The 18933-nt window shown below is 39.4% G+C and overlaps 2 protein-coding genes across 44 annotated transcripts in view; one reads left to right on the top strand and one right to left on the bottom strand.

Annotated features, from left to right (window-relative positions):
- Positions 1 to 37: 37 nt before the first annotated feature.
- PLEKHA3 (pleckstrin homology domain containing A3) lies at positions 38 to 18645 on the top strand. 6 transcript variants are annotated; one of them, XR_013930187.1, is made up of 11 exons: positions 1146 to 1174; positions 1650 to 1717; positions 4156 to 4272; positions 5718 to 5873; positions 6545 to 6681; positions 7660 to 7824; positions 8650 to 8693; positions 9217 to 9332; positions 10996 to 11128; positions 14121 to 14275; positions 17014 to 18645. XR_013930187.1 is itself a non-coding variant. In XM_080400420.1 (10 exons), the coding sequence occupies exons 1-9, from the start codon at positions 1161 to 1163 to the stop codon at positions 11121 to 11123; spliced, it is 945 nt and encodes a 314-aa protein (XP_080256546.1). In that variant the 5' UTR covers positions 1146 to 1160; the 3' UTR covers positions 11124 to 11128; positions 17014 to 18645. The 6 variants fall into 6 exon arrangements, 5 of the variants coding, with proteins under 5 accessions (XP_080256549.1, XP_080256547.1, XP_080256548.1 ...); XM_080400420.1 differs by lacking the exon at positions 14121 to 14275; XM_080400419.1 differs by lacking the exons at positions 14121 to 14275; positions 17014 to 18645 and having other exon boundaries at positions 10996 to 12872.
- Positions 17621 to 18933, bottom strand: part of LOC308068900 (titin-like) — a 240935-nt gene continuing 239622 nt past the window's right edge. For all 38 annotated transcript variants that reach the window (XM_080400329.1, XM_080400320.1, XM_080400321.1 and 35 more), the window contains one exon: positions 17621 to 18901. In XM_080400329.1, the coding sequence (XP_080256455.1) occupies positions 18603 to 18901 (299 nt within the window). In that variant the 3' untranslated portion in view covers positions 17621 to 18602. The remainder of the gene's footprint in view (positions 18902 to 18933) is intronic.

The following is an 18933-nucleotide window of genomic DNA, read 5'->3' as shown; positions in this document are numbered from 1 at the left end:
AGGAAGTGAAAGGGACGTCAGGGCCGGCAGCCCCGGAGGGTGCCGGGGGCGCATGGGAGGTGCGGAGCGCCCCGCGGGGCGGGTGGCGCCGCCGGGGCCGCCGCTGCCGCCGCGCCTGAGCTGAGCGGCTCCGCCTCCGCGCGCAGGGAGTAGCGGCGCGGGGACGGGAGGCGACAGCCCATCCCCGCGGCGGCAGCGGCCGCCCGTTCCCCGCGGCGACGCAGGAGGATGCGGCCCGGCGCCGGGCTCTGAGCGATGGAGGGGGTCCTCTACAAGTGGACCAACTACCTGGCGGGTAGGCGGCCGCGGCGGGGGCTGGGGGGGCGCCTGGGCCGCTCGGCGCGGGGTCCCGGCCTCCCGCGGCAGCCGTTCCTAACGCGCCGGCGGGGAAGCTGCCGGGCGCTTGCGCTCAGAGGCGCGGCGCTGGGAGCGGCCCGGCGGGGCTGCCGGCCGCCCTGAGGCGGCTGGCGCGGCGGGGGCTGGGCCGGGGGCCGGCGCGCGGCGGCGGTCGCGCTTCCGTGTGCGTGGCGCGGGGTGGCGGCAGGCCGGGCCCGGCCGAGCCCTTTCGCCCCTGCCCCGCAGCCCGGCGGGCACCGGCGCGGCCCCCGGACGGCCTCACGGCCCAGACGTGCCCGGCCCCCGCCGTCCGCCGCTGGGAGCGGGGCGGCCAGGGACCGCCGGAGAGCCGGCCTGCGGCCCCCCGGTGGGTCGGGGGCTCCTGCCGGGACCGGCGGCGGGGAGGCGCCGCCTGAGGTGCCGCGTTCTAACGGCCCCGCTGAGGGACTGTCCCCTCCGCCTGTGCCCGCTCAGAAACAGCGCTGATTTGCAGCCCGCAAACTTGGAAGGTGTCCTTGCTCGCAGTTCCGGAATCACTTAGGATTGCGTCTTTTAATCCCAAGCGTTAGCACTTAGATGTAAAAGTCCGCGTTCTCTTAATTTGCTTTTGAGTGGTGTTTTTTGTGAGGCTGGTGCTCCCGTATGCTAACCTGTAAAACATAAAAAAACTCTAGTTCTGGGAGAGGTTTCACAAAATGTATTTTCAGAAGCGCTGCAGATGAAAATGCACCTAATGCCTGCATTTGCCATCAAAGCTCCGGTTCTGTTTGCCTCACCCTCTGCCCTAACAGACACCACCTCCCTCTGGAGAGCGCAATGGGTAGATGGTGCTGTCCAGGTGAAACAGATTTCTTTTCTGACACTAAGAGGACTAATTGTCCCCCCAGCGCAGATCAGTGTTGGATCATGTACCGTGCTTAATCAGGCCTTGTGTTTGACTGCTTTGGCGATATTTTCTGTGCCCTCTTGTTCACTGGCACTTCATATGTGCTGTCCTTACTTCAGCATATTCAGATTTTGAGTGTGGAGTGGTATGAAACTCTGTTCTGAGCATTTATAAGGATGTGGGCCACGTTGCAAAGACTGTGTGTGCTTGCTGTGTGAACTGAAGTGTACAGAGCGTATCTTGCATTTTGCATAGCAAATACGTGACCACTTATACTGGCTTTCTGGTGAAAGAGAACACTTGTACTGTAATTAAATAGATATTTAAGAAGATACATGTGTCACTTCTTCACAATAAATGTGGAGAAAATACAGGAAAAATTGCAATTATGAAAGAAGTAACGAGTACATGTTTCTTTTCAAAATAGAGTGGAAATTGTCACTTTCACTTATGTGACCAGAAATGTCACTGTTGCAGAAGGTAAAAAAGTCACAGGTAATGAGCCCATGTGATGTTTGATATAAACTTCCCATTTGAAGTCTGTTATTTAATAAGTAAATATTCCGCAGTAACTGTGAATGCTGTGCACACAATAGACTGTTCCATCAACGTGCAGCTAACTTCTGCTGAAAGGTCAGTAGCCCTCTAAAATCAGCAGAACCCTTCCTTCTGTGTGCTGGCCAAATGAGAGCACTTGCTCTTGCATTTCAGAATTACAGCGTGTCAGAAATTCCCTACAATTTCAAGAATATAGGAGGGTAGCAAATTTTTTAAATTTTTTAAAAAGTTATCTAATCATATTAGTGGAATTTTAAAATTTTATTACTAACTTTCTTGTTACCCTGCTATCTGTTTTTGTAACCAGAGGTAGGCTGTAGTAGTTGTGGTCATTAATGGTAGAAGCCAAGCAGCAAAAGAGCTTGTCACTGTTGCTGAGGCATTGTGGAAAATATTCAAAATGTTTTCTCCTTCATTAAAAGCAAACCAGAAATAAATACAGCTCCCCTCCCCCCCCCCCCCCCCCCCAATAATACAGTATCTAAGAATTTGTGAGGTTCACATTTATTAAATACTTTATCAAACATGGGATGCTGTTCAATTTTGAATCAGAAGAGGTGGTTTTGTTCTTTAGCTTGCTTCTGTGAGGCACTTGGGAGTCTTAAGTCCTTTGCTTCTGTTTTTTCCAGTACCAGCATCATGTGAGGCTGCAATAATCATCTCTGTTTTATCAGAATCAGGCTGTTGAGACAGGGATCGACTTACCCACCCCTGCATGTGCTTAGGAGATAAGGGCAGCACAGAGTCAACATTTTGTAACACCGTAGCAGAAAAAACCCCACATAAGTGCATTTCTGAGCTTTGTTTTACAGGTCCACTCATGATTGTGTGCATTTTCTTTGAGTATGAGTGGTGATGTACGCACAGAATTTGAAATATTTCCTATGGGAGTTGGAATCCCTCAATGTTTATACTTTTTTTACGTTCAGTTTTAATATCTGAGTGTTGATCTGCCTATTAGTTACCACTCTGCATTTTGAAAGGCACAGACACTTACCATTAAAGCAAATAAATAAAAAAATTAGTTACATGTTGTTATTTCCTTATCGTGGGATTGAGACATGATGTAATGGGGCCTGGTCTTACACTTCTTGAATTAGTGTTGAAACTCATAATGACTTAATGTGAGTAGTCGGAGGCCTTTAGCTGATTTTCAGGAGTCTGGTACCTGATTAAGCCTCCTGGTCTGGATGGGTGCAGCTTGCTTCATTGGAATGGCGATTGCAAAGTGCCGTGGATCGCACCATCGTATCGCCAGCTGTGTTGAGCTCTTGGCCACGCAGTTATTGCCATTCCAAACCCTAAGCCAAGCAGGAAGCTAAAGTTTCGTGTTGACTTGTAAAATAGAGGGATAATCTGCTCCTATTGTACAGCTGACCCAGACTGTAATGGGCCAGCATAATTGTTACACTACTAAAATATTTTAGTTTTATGTTATTTTTAGAAACAAAGGTGATTCAGTAGGCAAAATGGTTTGCAGTTAGTATTAAAAATTAGGGCGCCTATTCCAGTGAGTGTTGAGTTTTATGAAATAGCTGTTAAAAAAAGAAAAAGGGCAGGATGGGGAGTAAAGTATGCTAATATATTTTAATCGAGCAGGACTCGTGACAATAATTTACTGTATGGTGTAATGCTGCATAGAGTTCTCACAGATATTTGTGTCTATGCATAAACTGCTCTGTTTTGTAGGTGTAGCGAAGCTGGAGATCATTACATAATTTTGATAATGCTGAAAACCTAAATACTTATCTGGTATATGCTGTCCTCACAAATGGACCTAGGAATATAGCTCTTTTTTCAGTGCCCCGCACAATGCCTGACATTAAATTGTTGTTGAGTGGTGGAGCTGGGGCTACTTTCAGAGAAGATGGTGTGTCAATAGTTAAGTGTGAAACATAAAGTTTTCACTGAAGTACAGTAGGCAGAGGAGACCGTAGCATAGCAGTTGGTGACATCAGTCATTTCTTCATAATTTACAAATAAGATCCTACAAACTTAAGAAAGTCTACCTGAAAAATATACTTGAATGAGAATGGTTCTTCAGAGGTATGTAATTTATTAGCCTTCAAAATAGGCACCTCCTTGGTGGCTAAATTAAAATTTAATTTTGCTCTAGAACATAATATAGTGGAAACTGAAATACTGCTGGTCTTGCATCCAAAAAGAATGGGAGTGAAGTATCCATATAATACTAGCCTGGTTGTAGAGCGGCTCTGGTCTTCAGGCTGTGCAGATTGTTTACTTCCTTCTGTGTTACAAGAATAGTTTAATGTTTGCATTTTTAATAAAAGTTTTTTAACAGCCAGTGTGCTGAATTTGATTTGCAGTTTTGTAATTAGACTAAACTTTCCTTTTTGTGTTTTTGATCTTGCTAGGTTGGCAGCCTCGGTGGTTTGTTTTAGACAATGGGATATTGTCATACTATGATTCACAGGATGATGTTTGCAAAGGCAGCAAAGGAAGTATAAAGATGGCTGTGTGTGAAATAAAAGGTAAGAATTAATAGACTTCTGCTTGAGGAAATTTTAGCTGTCAGGGAGACAGAAAAGATCACCGAACAGACATTTTGCATCACGAGTTTTTCCTCCTCTGTTTTTGTTTATCTGTAGTCCAGTGTGACTGCTTCACAAATAATAATGAATGTGAATTATGAAGTGGGTGGCAAAGAAAAAAATGTTTTTTGACAGAGCTCTGCTTTGAGATTTAGAACCCACAATATATTCATTTTTGTTTTAAACAGTTGTGTGCAACGTGGCTTACTCTTGAAGTTGTCTTGTCTAGTTATTTAGTTCTCCCGCTTTTCCCTCTTAGGACCAGGGATAAGAGACTGAATTATGAATGGTAGTTTTTCAGAGGAGCAGCAGCAGTTACCCAAAAGTGGAGGTTCTCATAAACCAGAAATGTTTAGCCTTTTGCTTTCCTGAGTCATTTTTTACTTTTGTCACTGTTAGCAGATGCCCATGTGTTTGGGTGATGGGTGTATTAGAGTTAGTAAGTGAACTGTTTGTGTCAGACTGAGTTCAGCCTTTGTGGGTCAGCCTTCTTGGCTAGTAGCAAGGCATTGTCTACCTCTGCATGGCTCTCAACGCTTGACCTCTTTCCAGACACCCACAGATGACTGGGCTTGTGATATGGGTACTTGCATATTAAAAAGTGAGACTTCTTATTTTACATGGGCCACCATGTGTTTTTCCTGTGGTATCTCCTATTTGTTAGTTTCCTTGATGTAGATGAAATCAGTGATGTGGAGGATCCACTTTTTGGCCATTCCAGTTGTTCATTTTGCTTGTCATCTTGTTCTTTTGGTGAAGGCAAGATAGTAGCTGAAGTCTGGATTTGGTACAGTTTCCTGCATCCCATGGCTGTTGGGGAGTAGGTCTGAAGGAACTGTGGTTGATAAGATGAAACTCAGCAGAGTATTCAGTTAAAGATGTAGTATTGAAAATAATAGACTGTAAACAAAGTCCACGTTGGTTCTTGGTTGACTTTGCAACTTTGTGAAGCCAGATTTTGTCTAGAAAGGGAGATTATTTCAGTTCTTACCTTATTCCTCCATAAATAACTTGTCCTTGCAACAGACCTCTTAGTTTGCCACGTTTAGACCAGGTTTGGAATACAACAGTTACTACAGATCCATACACCATGTGTTGTTAATGCAGAAAGGGGACCCCGTTATACTCGAGTCTGGCTGCTGTTCGGCATCTTGTGTTCCTACCTGTTGTCTTGAAGGCCTGCTGAGGAGAAGGGCTGAGCAGCAGGTTGAGTAACCCAAAATCACAATGTGATTATTATTGTGGGATTGTAATAAACATTTCAAAATACTTTGATCAGTACTTAATAAATAGTTGTTACTGAGTACTGAGTTGAGATTGGGTTTGTTTGTGTGGTTGGTTTTGGGTTTTTTTTTCAAAATTGTTTTTTTCCTCTCTATCATAAGTTCATGCAACAGACAACACAAGAATGGAGCTAATCATCCCAGGGGAACAGCATTTCTATATGAAAGCAGTTAATGCAGCTGAAAGGCAAAGGTGGCTGGTAGCACTGGGGAGTGCAAAAGCATGTTTAGCAGATACCAGAACAAAAAAAGAAAAAGGTATGTGTGTTACCTAAAGCATATACAATCGTACCACTTTTTCAAATGCTTGTTTTCAGATAATGATAGTGTATAGATATTGTGGGAGAAAGTCAGTATTAGTGTCTTTAAATATAAATCGTAATTATTTCTAGTCATCTATATGGTAAATTCCCCCTTGATGTTTGGATTTGAGGTTGCCTCCATTGACCTCTTCTATAGCTGAAATACCACCAGCTTGTTGTTACAAGAACAAACATACGATTCATAGCCGTTGTGAAGCCATTTCATTTCTGCTGGTTTGATTCTTTATAATTACTATTGTGTTTTCCATAATTTTTCTTGGCTGGCTTAATGCAGCTATTTCCAGCCACTCATGTGGGTGTAAATTTCATCCACTAAACTTTTTCTACCTTACATTGCAGCTAAGAAAGATTTCAACTTTATCTTTTGTAGTAATATGCCTCTTTCTTAACGGTCATTAAATTAGTGTCAGTTATCCAAAGGTACAGACTATTGCCTGCCTCAAGTACAGTTCTTGACTCATTGTAGAATGCAATTTTCCTCAAAATTAAGTGAAAGTTTAAGCGAATTTTTGAACTGCTAACTAAATTAAAAGGGAAAGTGCTTAAAAATTAAAATGTGTACCTACATTGTATGCAATAAATTTATACTTCCTTTATTTTTTATAGAAATAAGTGAGACCAGTGAATCTCTTAAAACCAAAATGTCCGAACTTCGTCTCTACTGTGATCTTTTAATGCAGCAAGTTCATACAATACAAGAATTTGTTCACCATGATGAGACTCGCTCTTCTCCCAGCATTGAGGTACAGTACTTCTAGAATGCCATTGGAGAACCTAATTATATAACAGACCTCAAATTTCTGTTGACATCTTATGGCATTTTAATCTCCCTAACGTTGGGAGATTTAACCTAAGGTCATTTTTTGAGTGCTTGTGTGTATATAATACTAACTGAATATATGTGCATGAAGTACCTGGATGACTTAAATGTAATTGTAACATGCGTTAGGAAGCAATTGAGTCATTTGGTTAAAAGGCCAGAAGAGCTGCTGTATGAGTTGGGCAATAATTTGTCATGTTTTGCATCTCCGTTATGGGCAAAGTAGTTGAAACTTGTTTGTCCATTCTTCTCTTCCTTGTGTTAGGAGGGTTTGCCAATTTGTTAGCAGTGAAAGCTGGTGTTAGCAGTGAAAGCTGGTGTTACAGGTATTGGAAACCTGCAGTGTAGCTAAGTCTGTCTGTAAGTAACATCATGCTAGTATTTCTGCTTTCGAATGAAAATTAGTACTGGAAATTATGAATGGCTTCATTCTTTACACTTTTGAGCAGCGTGTGGACAATATTGTTGTCCACCATAGGGCAAAGCGAGGGCTGATGGTATTGCAACAAAGCAAATTGTTTACAGCAAGGTGAAACTGACCTGCAGGCTCCTTCCACTGGAGTGATAAAGCTGTTGGCGCATTCTGCTGCAATTCATTTGTTTCACTGAATGATCTTCTGACACTAGTTAGTCACTCACACAAGCTTTGCAGTAAAAAGTTACAGCATTGTTGGCTGATACCCTAAACAAATTCAGATGCCAGAAAGAAGTTACCATGCTGTCATGTTATTTGCTTAAATTATCCTCATTGGAAAATGTACATTTGCTTAAATAAAATGGGAAATGGAAGCTTTTTTTGGTAATGAGGGAAATTGTGTGGGAGTGGTGGTGGGGAGAGTTGTATTTGCATCTTTTAATATTTTTTTTTCTTGCTTATGCTTGTGCTTTCATTTATTTTCAGAACATGCATGAAGCCTCTTCCTTGCTTAGCGCCACATGCAATACATTTATCACAACACTTGAAGAATGTGTGAAGATTGCTAATGCCAAGTTTAAGCCAGAAATGTTCCAGCTGCCTCACCCTGATCCCCTGGTTTCTCCTGTGTCACCATCACCTGTCCAAATGGTTTAGACATTTTGAAATACTATTTTTTTCTTAAGTCTCATGTTGTTGGTTGAATGAGGGGAAAGAATGGCTGATGACTATGCTATTGCTATGTGCTATGATGTCAGCAGTTGAAATCTTGACTCTGTTATGATCCGTACTGGTCTTAAATATAAATCAATAATTTTCCATTCCCAGTCTTTGTTTGCTAGCCTTTACAGAATCAGTCTTTTATTTTACATATCAAGACCCTGTAATGAGGTAACTTGCAAATGAATGAGGTTTAACTTTTCCTCAGTTCAACTGTTTCTTTTTTTTTACATCTCTATCACCAGTTTACTTACAAAGCCGATCGTTATTGATATAAATTAATAACTTTCTTGGATATGCATAGAGATTTGACAGTGATAATCAGGAGAACCACAAGGAATCAAGAGGCAGGATTTGACTTTAGTGGGTGATGGAGAATTTAAGCTGGCATTTGGTAGAGGAAACATGTCTTGATATTTCTGCATATCTTAGCAGTTAAAAATGGCTGTATGAATAACTTTGGAGCAAAAGAGAGTGAATTCCATAGAAACTAGGTAGTATTTTGTTGTAGAAAACTACTTCCTGTGTGAATGTTTTAAAACTTCGAATGTTGATGGCAGTCCATCTGTTTTCATATAGTTAAATTAGATTTTTAACTAAGAATGGTTGCTTTTAATTAAACAAGAAAAGTTTGCGCTGTATTGTAAAGACTGTAAATAAAGTAAAAATTAATTTAGGTATGCATATTATTCTTATAAGTAGGTTGTGACATTTTTGGTGTGGTTTGTTGTTTGGATTTTCTTTTTTTTTCCTTAGATGAAACGTTCCATTAGCCACCCTGGTCCTTGCTATTCAGAAAGGTAATTTTCTATTTCAGTAAGCTTTTTTTTCTTATGTCCTAAAAAAACCTCCCTGAGCCTGCTAGCATTAAAATAAAAATGTCAGAAGGATTGTTTGCTTGGGGAAGAAAAATTAAAGAGCGTAAGCTGATGCAATTTTGAAAACTAGGGGTGGAGATTATCAGCGTTGGTAGCAAATAATGCAGCTGCTGTCTCTCATGCACTATAAACTTTTCTTCATACTAGAAGCTATGCAAAGTACTTATTCTGGCAAGTTCATGACACAGAGCTTGAAATGTTAACATTCTTTTTGAGTCAGTATTTCAGATTCTCAATTTATTTTCTTCTGGATGCAAACATGGTGTTATATTTTTATTTGCATTTTCAGGCTTTCTAATTGTGAAAATAAAGTTTTTAGTTTTGTATAGTGAAAAACATCGATACTAACAGTTTAAGCACTGAAATTATTTTAAATCTAAAGTATATTAAGTTTGGGGGGGTTGTTACAGATTTTGCTTACTAATAGATGTCATTTCTTTTGTAGGAATAATCATTCTGTAAAAGAACCAATTTCATCCCTTCACCGATTTTCACAGTGGCGCAGAAGAACATACTCAGATACAGAATTTTACAGTGATACTCCATTTGAAGATTCTCAGAGTAAGTTTGGAAGAGGGGTGGTGTTCATTTGTATTTCTCTATACAATTTATTACTCTGTTTATAGCAGCTGTTCCAGTGTTGATACCAGCATGAGGAAAAAAACTTTTCCTAGTTACGCAAAGTTTTGGTTTTAAGATTCCTATATTATAACTCAAAGCATTTGTAGTTTGTGACTGACTTGTGCTGGCTTTCATTCACATTGAAAAGGATCTTGCAGCTGCAGTAGTTGTATTAATATCAGTGGGACTGCTGGCAAGATAAAATAGAGACGTAACTAGAAAAGGTATGTTTGCATTAATAGAATCTTACGTAAATGACATTCTGGTACATGGTGTGGAATACTGTTTGCCACCTGCTTGTAGTCACAAAACAAATTCTCCTTTCTGTGACCCCTGTGAGTGGTGGAGGGTAATTTCTACCCAATGCATTGTGGAAAGATGGTTCATTTTGGTGGCTGCTTGCCTTTTGTAGAGAACAGCTGTTCTGAAGGAGTGCAACCTTGGCCATGATAAATAAAACCAACCCAAAAACCTATGAAGTTATGTCATGATCAGAATATTATTCCCTCCTGATCAGATGGGCCTGTAGCATTGTTAGCCAGTTCTGTGGCTTTTCCTTTTGAATCTTGTTGTCGTTTTGACTCCATCCTAACTCTGCTCAGGGAGATTTTAACTTGACTAGTTCTTCTTGACTAGTTCTGGCTTAGTCTTTCTTCCGTTTGGAGTGCCTGGTGCCTCACTTGGATTGAAAAAAAACCCTGAGGCCTGTGCATTGCTGAAACCATGTGAGCACAAAGAGGTACTAATGCTTTGCAATCTACCATGAAGCAAGTGTTCACACCTCCGCACTGTCTCCTTGCTTCTCGGATGCTTGCATGTTGCAGGGTAACCGCCTCTTTCACCTTGCACATCTGCCAGCAGCATAGGGTATGCTGGCATGTATCCCTGGCTCACAGAATTAGTTTAGAACCTATTTTGTGTCCCGTTGCTGATGTGGGTGCACATCAATTTCACCTGCTGTTATGCAAGGCTTTTGTTGTTACCAGCTGGACTTTCTGGTGTTGGTTACCCAGTCTCGACTGCTTTCAGGACTGCTCAGAAGAGTGTCTGTCTTGTGTCTTTCTGCTAATACCAGGCTTTTTTTCGTTCCTTACTACATAGCTCTAGTTTCTAGCTCAGTTTCTCTGTTTTTTTTTGTTTTCTTACACTGTTAGAAGCTCCTTCTGATACCTTCCAGTTATCTTAGTCCTTTCTCTTTCCTGTCAGGTAGCCTAGCCATACCCAAGTTGCAGTAAGTCATCCATTTCATTTTAATAACAGAAAATGTTTTAGTTAAATGCTTACCAATACATCAGTCTTTTTTAAAAAAACACAAGTTGATATGTTCCTTATACAGAATATATCTGCACCTCACAGATTACAGTCCTTTATAATGTAAAAATCATTGTGTATTAAAAAATAATTACTTGATCTATACTAGCTGAATGAACGTTTTTCATATCCATCATCCTTGGGCATGATATTCATTGAAATCTTTTCAGGAAAAGTCCAGACTAATTATGCTTATGATTGCTTATATATAGGAAATAGCAAAAAAACCCCTGACAGACTCTGTGAGGTTTTTTTGGGGTTGAAAATTAAATACTTTCTGATATCTTTGTAGGATCTGCTCACTGTTCCAGAAGTGCTGTCAATGGAGATCTGGTATCATCAACCATTCCTGAAGAAAATAGATCAGTATCAAATGAAAGATCTGAACTGGAAGAGACTCTTTCATCCTTTTCTTCCTGAAGAAAGTACTCAATTTTCTATAAATAATGCTATGCAAAAGCTGCTGTAATTATACTGTTGTTATAGGAAGTAGTCATTTCCCTTTTTAGAAGGATTTCTCTGCACTTTATAGAATAACATAAAACTATCTTTGAAGTGTATTTTATCTTTATATAGTTTATTTGCGAGAGTATTTTCCTAATATTTCATAGTTTGAATGTGCATTTTTTTGGAACAAATGATGGCTTAACAGATAAGCATCCACATTTGTAAATGTAGCTCTTTTTAAAAAGTGTGAAGGTATAACTGATACATTAGTAAACCTGCAGGTTATAAACTTCAGCAAAAAGGTTTCATTTTTTTTGAGAAAATGCAACTTGTGCCATGGGCCTTGTGGTCATTTGTCACCAGGAGCTGTGATTAGCCCTGCAGTGGCTTTTTTTTGCCTGTGTAAGGGCTGTGGGCATGGGCACCAGTGGGTCTACTCGAGCAGCTTGACAGTAATTGACATTGCCTTCTTTAAAAACACAAGGATATACATGATCCGGTCCTTATTTTTAGCCAATGAAAGTAGAAGTATTTAGTGTATTTTTCTAAACAAATGTATAAAAATAACTTAATATGAAGCATTTGTACCAAACATTGGATATTTAATAGTTTTTATTTATTTATTCTTTTTTGCATCAAAAATTTCTACCTACTTTCACTACTAAAGATCTAAAGATCTACTAAAGGCTTCAAAATGTGCATAAATTGTTTCTGGGGTGTGTAGCATCACAAGTAGCTAATGCAGCACTGTTAAAGATTTACTCTGCTCACTTAAGAAGCATTTTTAGCTAAGTATTATAGAAGCAAGAGCTGAAATATTAGACCATTAAGCTGCTGTTGTAATGAATATTTGTATCTATACATATTTTATTTATGACATATTTATACAAAAGGGAGCTTCTGTTTTTGCGACTCCTTTATATCATTTGAGAATGGCATACACCAGGAGATGGATTCTGCTCTCAGTTACATCAGTGTAAATTTGCATTAAGTGTAAGTGAGATCGGAGTTTGACTCTTTAATTAATGAGTGATATCGTATAACAGTGCCTACTAGCACCTTGGTCCATAAGGTTGTTAGTGTTAGCATTGTAAGCTTTTGGAGATTTTTGTGGTATTAATTTAGGGATAAACTTGGTCTATAAAGTCTTAGCTGTAGAGCACTTTAAGCAAGCCATTTACTGTTCTTGATTTACACAATTGCTAGATAAATGTACAGGGTTTTTTGCATTCGAGCACATACCAAAATCTGTTTTTATAATCAAATCTTCTTTAATTTGGTTTAACTAGTCTTCCTTTTGTGTATATGAATAATTTGGTGTTTTTGAAGCAGGCTGGAAAGGACAGATGTGAATGGAGTGGAAGTTTTCCTTTTAAGTTTCTGGAGTGTTGATTTATCTAAATCAAAATAGGTCCAAATGTTGAGGAAAAACATATGAGCTGTTGCCCATATATAAAATACCAGTCTATAAGCCATTAAGTAAGGGTCAAATGGAGTGGAATGGTTTGTACAGGTAAAGTTATTTGTGGATACCAGCTCAGACCTGTCATTTGTGCTGAGTTCTGTCAGTTTTCATGCAGCTAGCATTTGCGTATGCATATCAGCCACACGTGTGCTTGTACGTTGTTTTTCCTGAATGTTTGCTTTAATGTATTCTGTATGACACTTAGAACAATTGTAAAAACAAGTATTAAAAAAGATGTTCAGACAAGAAACTGCAAATTGCAATGAGTGTGTCTTGGATTATATGCTGTCTTAGATCTGCTTTTTGAAATGTCACTGAGGTTTCTGCCAGTTTGTACAGTGTTAAATACATGTCACATTAACAAGTATCTTTTTCTGGCTTTCAGCTGCTACAGAGGGAATAGTTTGGACTCCACATTGTGCAGAAAAACCTCTGAGACTTATCAGTGCATATAGTAGTAAATAATGATTTACCACTACATAGATTATAATGTTCAGTCAAAAGTTGTAATGATTAGATTCAGGCGCAGAGTTTGCATATAATTACTTCAGCACCATTTTGGGTTTCTAAACGTCACTAAATCTGGAATGATTGCTTTGTATGTACATAACATGTTCCTGGTAAAGTTAAATCAGACTTTTTATATATACCTGTGCCAAACTGTGGCAGAAGTCCTAAAGTACCATCTTCACTGATTCTGTTATAATACATGCCGTCATACTTCTGGCATCTGGAGCTAAGGCGGCATTTCTGAAAATGATGCTTAGCTGGCTGAATCACAGTGATCCATGTGTAGTAAGACTTAAAGAAATCTGGATGCTCTTAGATTTTTCCTTTCCAAGTTCAGGGAATAGCTTACCAGGAATGCCTAATTGCATCATTATTCTTTTTGGTGGAGAGTGGGAGCTGAACCTCAACACAGAATGTGTAATTAGTACTTCTAAACCAATTCAATTTTTAAAAATAGTATTTATCACTTAAAGAATACAAGCATACTACATATATTTGGGTGAAAAATGGTAACTTCTAATTATGGAGTTGTATCTCTGAACTCTCTTGACATTCTTGACATCAGATAATTAGAAATGGAACATGCTTAAATGGCTTACTAGCTTGTACTATAAAGAATAATCAAACACTTGATTTGGAGATTTGTCAGAGATTACTGAGATTACAACATTCGGGGCTTTAAACTTGTGAAAATTAATCTTTGGGCTAGGAATACTTCAGAGGTTGCTTCTGCATAAAAAAAAAAATCTTAAAAAATTGAAATCACAGCTATTTGTGTTAGGGTTATTTTCACAAACTATAAACTTGAGTTTTGCTTGCTATGCCACCACAAGTTTAAGTATTGCATAGCTGTTGTTCCTGCTGGTCTAAGTTTATCTTTTTAGAGTTATAATACCTGAATGAAGTAAATGTCTGTGTCTGAGAATTTGGCTTTTTTTTAGATGTTCCTCATTAACGTGCTTTAAAAGACTTAACGTGAAACCTGCCTGTTATAGATGTTTCATGACTGCTTTGAGGGCTGAACCTAAGAATTCCAGATCTAGAAGAGAAAGTTACTCTTTGAAGGGGATTTATGTAGAACCTGGGTGCCCAAATCCACAGCTGCCATCCTGAAGACCTCTAGTTGTTTAACACTGAGGACCAAAGGACGGTACCGATGTTTATTTCACTTGTAAAGCTTCCCTAGGTAACTGTAACCGTGTACAAACATCCTGAAATGTGCTGCTGTCTTGGAAGGCCGTGGTGGCCCCTTAGCAGCTACCTGAAGCAGTGAACTAAGATTTGGAAGCTAGGCGGTCCCCTGCCTGTTCAGTGGGGGGACCACTGCTTCACTGGCTTTGCAAAGGATGTCCGACACGCTAATGTGAGAAAGCCGATAGACTAATGGCCTGTACTTTGAAACATTCTAAAAGAAATGCTTTACCTCTGCATTTCCCATTGTGTATGGACAGTAGTGATTAGAAGGTGCTATTTAGGTGTTTTGTTTACTATTTTGATATTAGTTAAGTCTTGATGAACAATCGAGAACGTTTGGCGGGTGCATGTATACCCATAGCCGTACCCTGACTGTTCTAACCAGCACACGTAGAGGAGAGAAGGCTAAACATGAGAGCACAACTGTATCTTATGGATGTGGTGGGGGTGGGGGGAAAAGGCAGGCTTCCTTCAGCTTTTTCAAAGGGGCAGGTAAACAGGCATCTCCAAGATTTTCAGTTACAGATGTCAAAGTCAATACTTTAAATCCTGTTGAGGGACAGGATTCAAAGAGCGTTTCCTCCTTTTTCCAGTGTTTTATATACTCTTGTGATAAATACTGCTTTGGCTGCTTCTGTATCTTCCCTTTCTCAATGCACTCTGCAGGCTGCCTAGGTATTTTCTGCGAAGTCTGGGTGACAGTTGCAGAAGCAGGTTGTAATTACTGTCCGTGAATCTGACTCTTACTTTTCTATGCACTGACTGTCATTTTCTGACATGTCAGAGTACCTTGTTTTTTCTGTCATCCTTTCGCCTTTGTACTGCTGCTGTTAGTACTGTGGCATGTTCCAGTGCGGGGAATGACTGAATGATTTATTTTTGACTGTTATGCTTTTTTTTTTTTTTTTTTAAGTAGACATTAAGTATTCTGATTTTTTTTTTTTTTTTTTAAATCCAAGCTGTAGAACAGTATCGTCTTCAAAAAGAGGGAAGGAAAAAGCCCAACTAGAGATGTTTTATCAGAGATGTGAGATTTTTGTGTTCTGTTCATATAATTTTCTCCCCTTGAAGGGAAAAGTCATTGAAAGTGGAAACAATGGTAAAAATTGAAATGCAATGTTAGAACTAGGGTTTCTCGTCTGTTAGCAGTAAAATGAATCTCTCAGTGTTATCATAGCTGTCCACCATCACAGTTATTTTTCTCAAGCTGTGAGATGTAAAATGTTAGAAGAGAATATATAGCCCTATAGTAGAATTTATATAGCAGCTCACAGAGCTTTGTTAAAGTTTTTCCTTACGCAGCAGGACCCAGGAAACATGAGGTCCAAATGCTGTCACACACCTGTTGGTGGTAGGATATTTTTCTGAACTTGGTCCTATGGTGCAATAGATTTTATCTTTAAAGAGAGAAAATATCAGCTTGTACTTTTAAAAATCTGAATATTCAACTTGAACATGATAAGCAAATAATTTTAAATGTTCCCTGCTCATTTGATGTTTATTTTCTATCCAGAGACTGCTTAATCTGTTGTCTTGAGAAGTGTTACTGTTTAGGGAATGGGTTCTGTGAAACTGAATTTTGAAGCTTTAGGTTGTGACTTTGTCGATGTCACTCTATATTGGCATGCACTTAGCAGTCCTGTGAAACAGCACTGCTCAGCAGGTTGGCATGTAAAGTTACCTATTAAAGCTGTGTTTCAGCAAAGTCAGTGAATACTGTAAACCCTATTTTTAGGCATGTGACTGACTCAACTCATCCATTTAAAGCTAGATGCACTTGCAGAGTTGGGCCAGAGAGGTACAGGCATAGTGAACTTGCACTGCCACACCTCTTGTTTAAGTAAATATGTTCAGTAGAGGTGATGGAGACAGAGTTTCCAGTAGCATTTGTGGAGAACAGTCCATGCTTAAATCTGCAGATGCTGACTGTCACTATATATAACTTCCTGCTGAGACATTTTTAGTGTTAATTTTATTATGTGCCTGTGTACATGTGTTAGTTGTTGGTTAAACAAGACTGTACCTGTGTGGGTTTGTCTTGTATTGAGTTTGTTGGGGTTTTTTTTTTCAACATCTACTGGAATTAGAATGAGAAGCTTTCTTGAGGTTTTGGTTTTCTCTTTGAGTACTTTAAATATTGAAATAATTTTTTACCTCATGTTAATTATTCTTTTTTACTTTCCTCACTAAGGAAGAAATACCACATACCCTTGAGTCTTTCATCTTTATGATTTTTTTTCTAAATGTTCCTGGATCTGTTACTTGGAAAAGTCCGGACCCAAACCTTTGCTCTTCTGAAATACTTATTTTTACTTTAGTCCTTGTTCCATCCCCATTTATTAGCTTTCCTGCATCATTTAGATACCTAGTGGTTGATAAGTATAGAGGTTTGTAGGAAATTATAGTAGGCTACTTTATTCCCAAAAATATGTCTATAAAAAAAGATTTTTAAAGCTATGCTACCTGCTTTACTACTTCTGACAAACTCTTTTGTAATGGTGGTAGTAGTATGCTGGGAGTCATAGTGATACGTAGTGTTGCTAACTAAGGCCCCTGCTCCACTTGGGAGAATTTTACAGCCCCTGAGGCAGTGTTTCATTGCTGAGTATGTTTGTTCTCAAGCTTTTTCTGCTGACCAGAGTGAAATCTAGGAGCCGAGTTGCTCCTTTGACCTTGATACTCTTTTTCCCATAGGTAACCAAAACTGTGACCTGCCTGCATGGGATTTCTGTTTTCCCCCTGCCCCCAGAGTGTGAAGACAGGCTTTGCTCCTATAGGTATGTCAGCTGACTTGAGGGATGGGGAACTGATGGGGCATGGGCCTTTAATCACTTATGGGAGGTGACAACCTGTAGGTACAGGCAGTTAGGGTCTACCAGTCTATACCAGTTGCAGCTGCCAAAAAAAGGAAGCGATAGCTGTGTTTCCTGGAGACAGGTTTTAACCCCTTGCAGCAGAGACCAGCTATAAAGAAGAGAGATTAGCAATTTATCCACATAAGGTGTAGTGGAAATTCACTTACCAGAGGAATGGTAACTGCATAATGCTTAGGCATGTGCTACTAGAGTTTATCCTTTGTCGATGAAGAACCTATAATGATTTTTTTTTTTTAAGTCTTGTCTTTAAGGCAGACTTTTCTGATGGTCAGGCTGTTTCTGATAGATGGCTGGATTTTCAACAACTACCTGACTTACACTGGAGAACTGCATTTCTACCTAGTCTTTTCTTTCAGTAGCTTTTTCTGTAGTGTAGTACAGGAGCTGTAAAAACAGAGTGTAATAAATAAATAAAAGGAGTCAGGTTTTATGGTGCAGAAAGCATGCTTTATTTCAAATGAACAATTCTATCTCAAGGAGGTTCAACAGCTAACAAGATTTATTACTACATTAGGAGAACTAAAGCGAATTGAAGTGCAGGGCGGTATTTGATGTTGTAACAACAGTTTGTTTTCAAACTGCGGTTCATTGCTTAGTTGCCCAGAAGTGACTACTGGATATCTAATACTACCACACAAACTCAATCACTGCACCCTACGAACCTCCAAGAGGAGGTACTGCTGCTGCACTTGAGTACCTAAATAGCCTTGTTGATTAAGGGGATGGCCAGGTGATGTTACTTTTTTAAAGCTATTCAGGCAGTCAATATGTCAGAAACAGTACACAGGCAGTGGGTGAACAAAGTGCTGGCCGCTTGCACCTTGTCCAAAAATTGTCAGTCAGGTATGGAAGTTATGACATAATCAGATCAATGTAAAACATTAAAGCAATGCTTACAGGAGGGTAATTGCAAACACCACCAATGCCTTACATTTCTGATTCAACATAAATATTCGTGCATGTATGAAATACTATGCACAGTATCATCTCTTAGGTGTAGGTAATCTTCAACAGGGAGCCTCTCTACCTGTTGAGGCATTCTTAGACATCAACAATGAGTTGAGGCGCAAAAATTAGTTAAATGTTGAGCAGGGTAGTCATTTGCTAAGAAACTTTCTCCTACCAACTGTTAGTTCCAAAAGTTACATTTCAAAATGTCATAAAATAAATGGTACAAAACTTTATAACCGTTAACTTCGGCTATATACAGTATGTACATGTCAGTGAAAAAAGTGTTTAAAATTCTTAAGGCCAATAATGACTATAAGTCATAATGTATAGCTTTGGACTTTGTCTCATTCAGGTAGGTACAAAAATATTTTTTTTTTATATTTACAGATCAGATATTTCAGTCCATATATGAATCACTTGTAAAAAGACAAGTGTAAATAATACAGCTCAAGCTCTCTAAATTGATCGAATATTAATATTCACAGTGGCAGAATCTGTACCAAATTCATTTCCTAAATTTAGGGTATAAAGTCCACCGTCGTTCTTCTGGACATCCATGATGATCAGGGTGGTTAGATCTTCACTGGTTTCAATGTGGAATCTGCCTTGCTGGTCCTGACTGGTAATTTTTCTCCCTCTGCAGTACCATGTTATTTCAGGAGCAGGTTCACCAGAAAAGGCACAAGATAGTGTGAGAACTTTTCCTTCATCAATGCTGATATCGGATGGGAGAGCTTCAATTTTGGGAGGTACTCCTTTACAAAACAGAAAAAATACCAAGTTAGTC

The sequence above is a fragment of the Falco punctatus genome, assembly GCF_963210335.1.
Source record: "Falco punctatus genome assembly, chromosome: 8".
NCBI classification, from domain to species: Eukaryota; Metazoa; Chordata; class Aves; order Falconiformes; family Falconidae; genus Falco; species Falco punctatus.
This window is presented reverse-complemented; position numbering and strand designations above follow the sequence as displayed.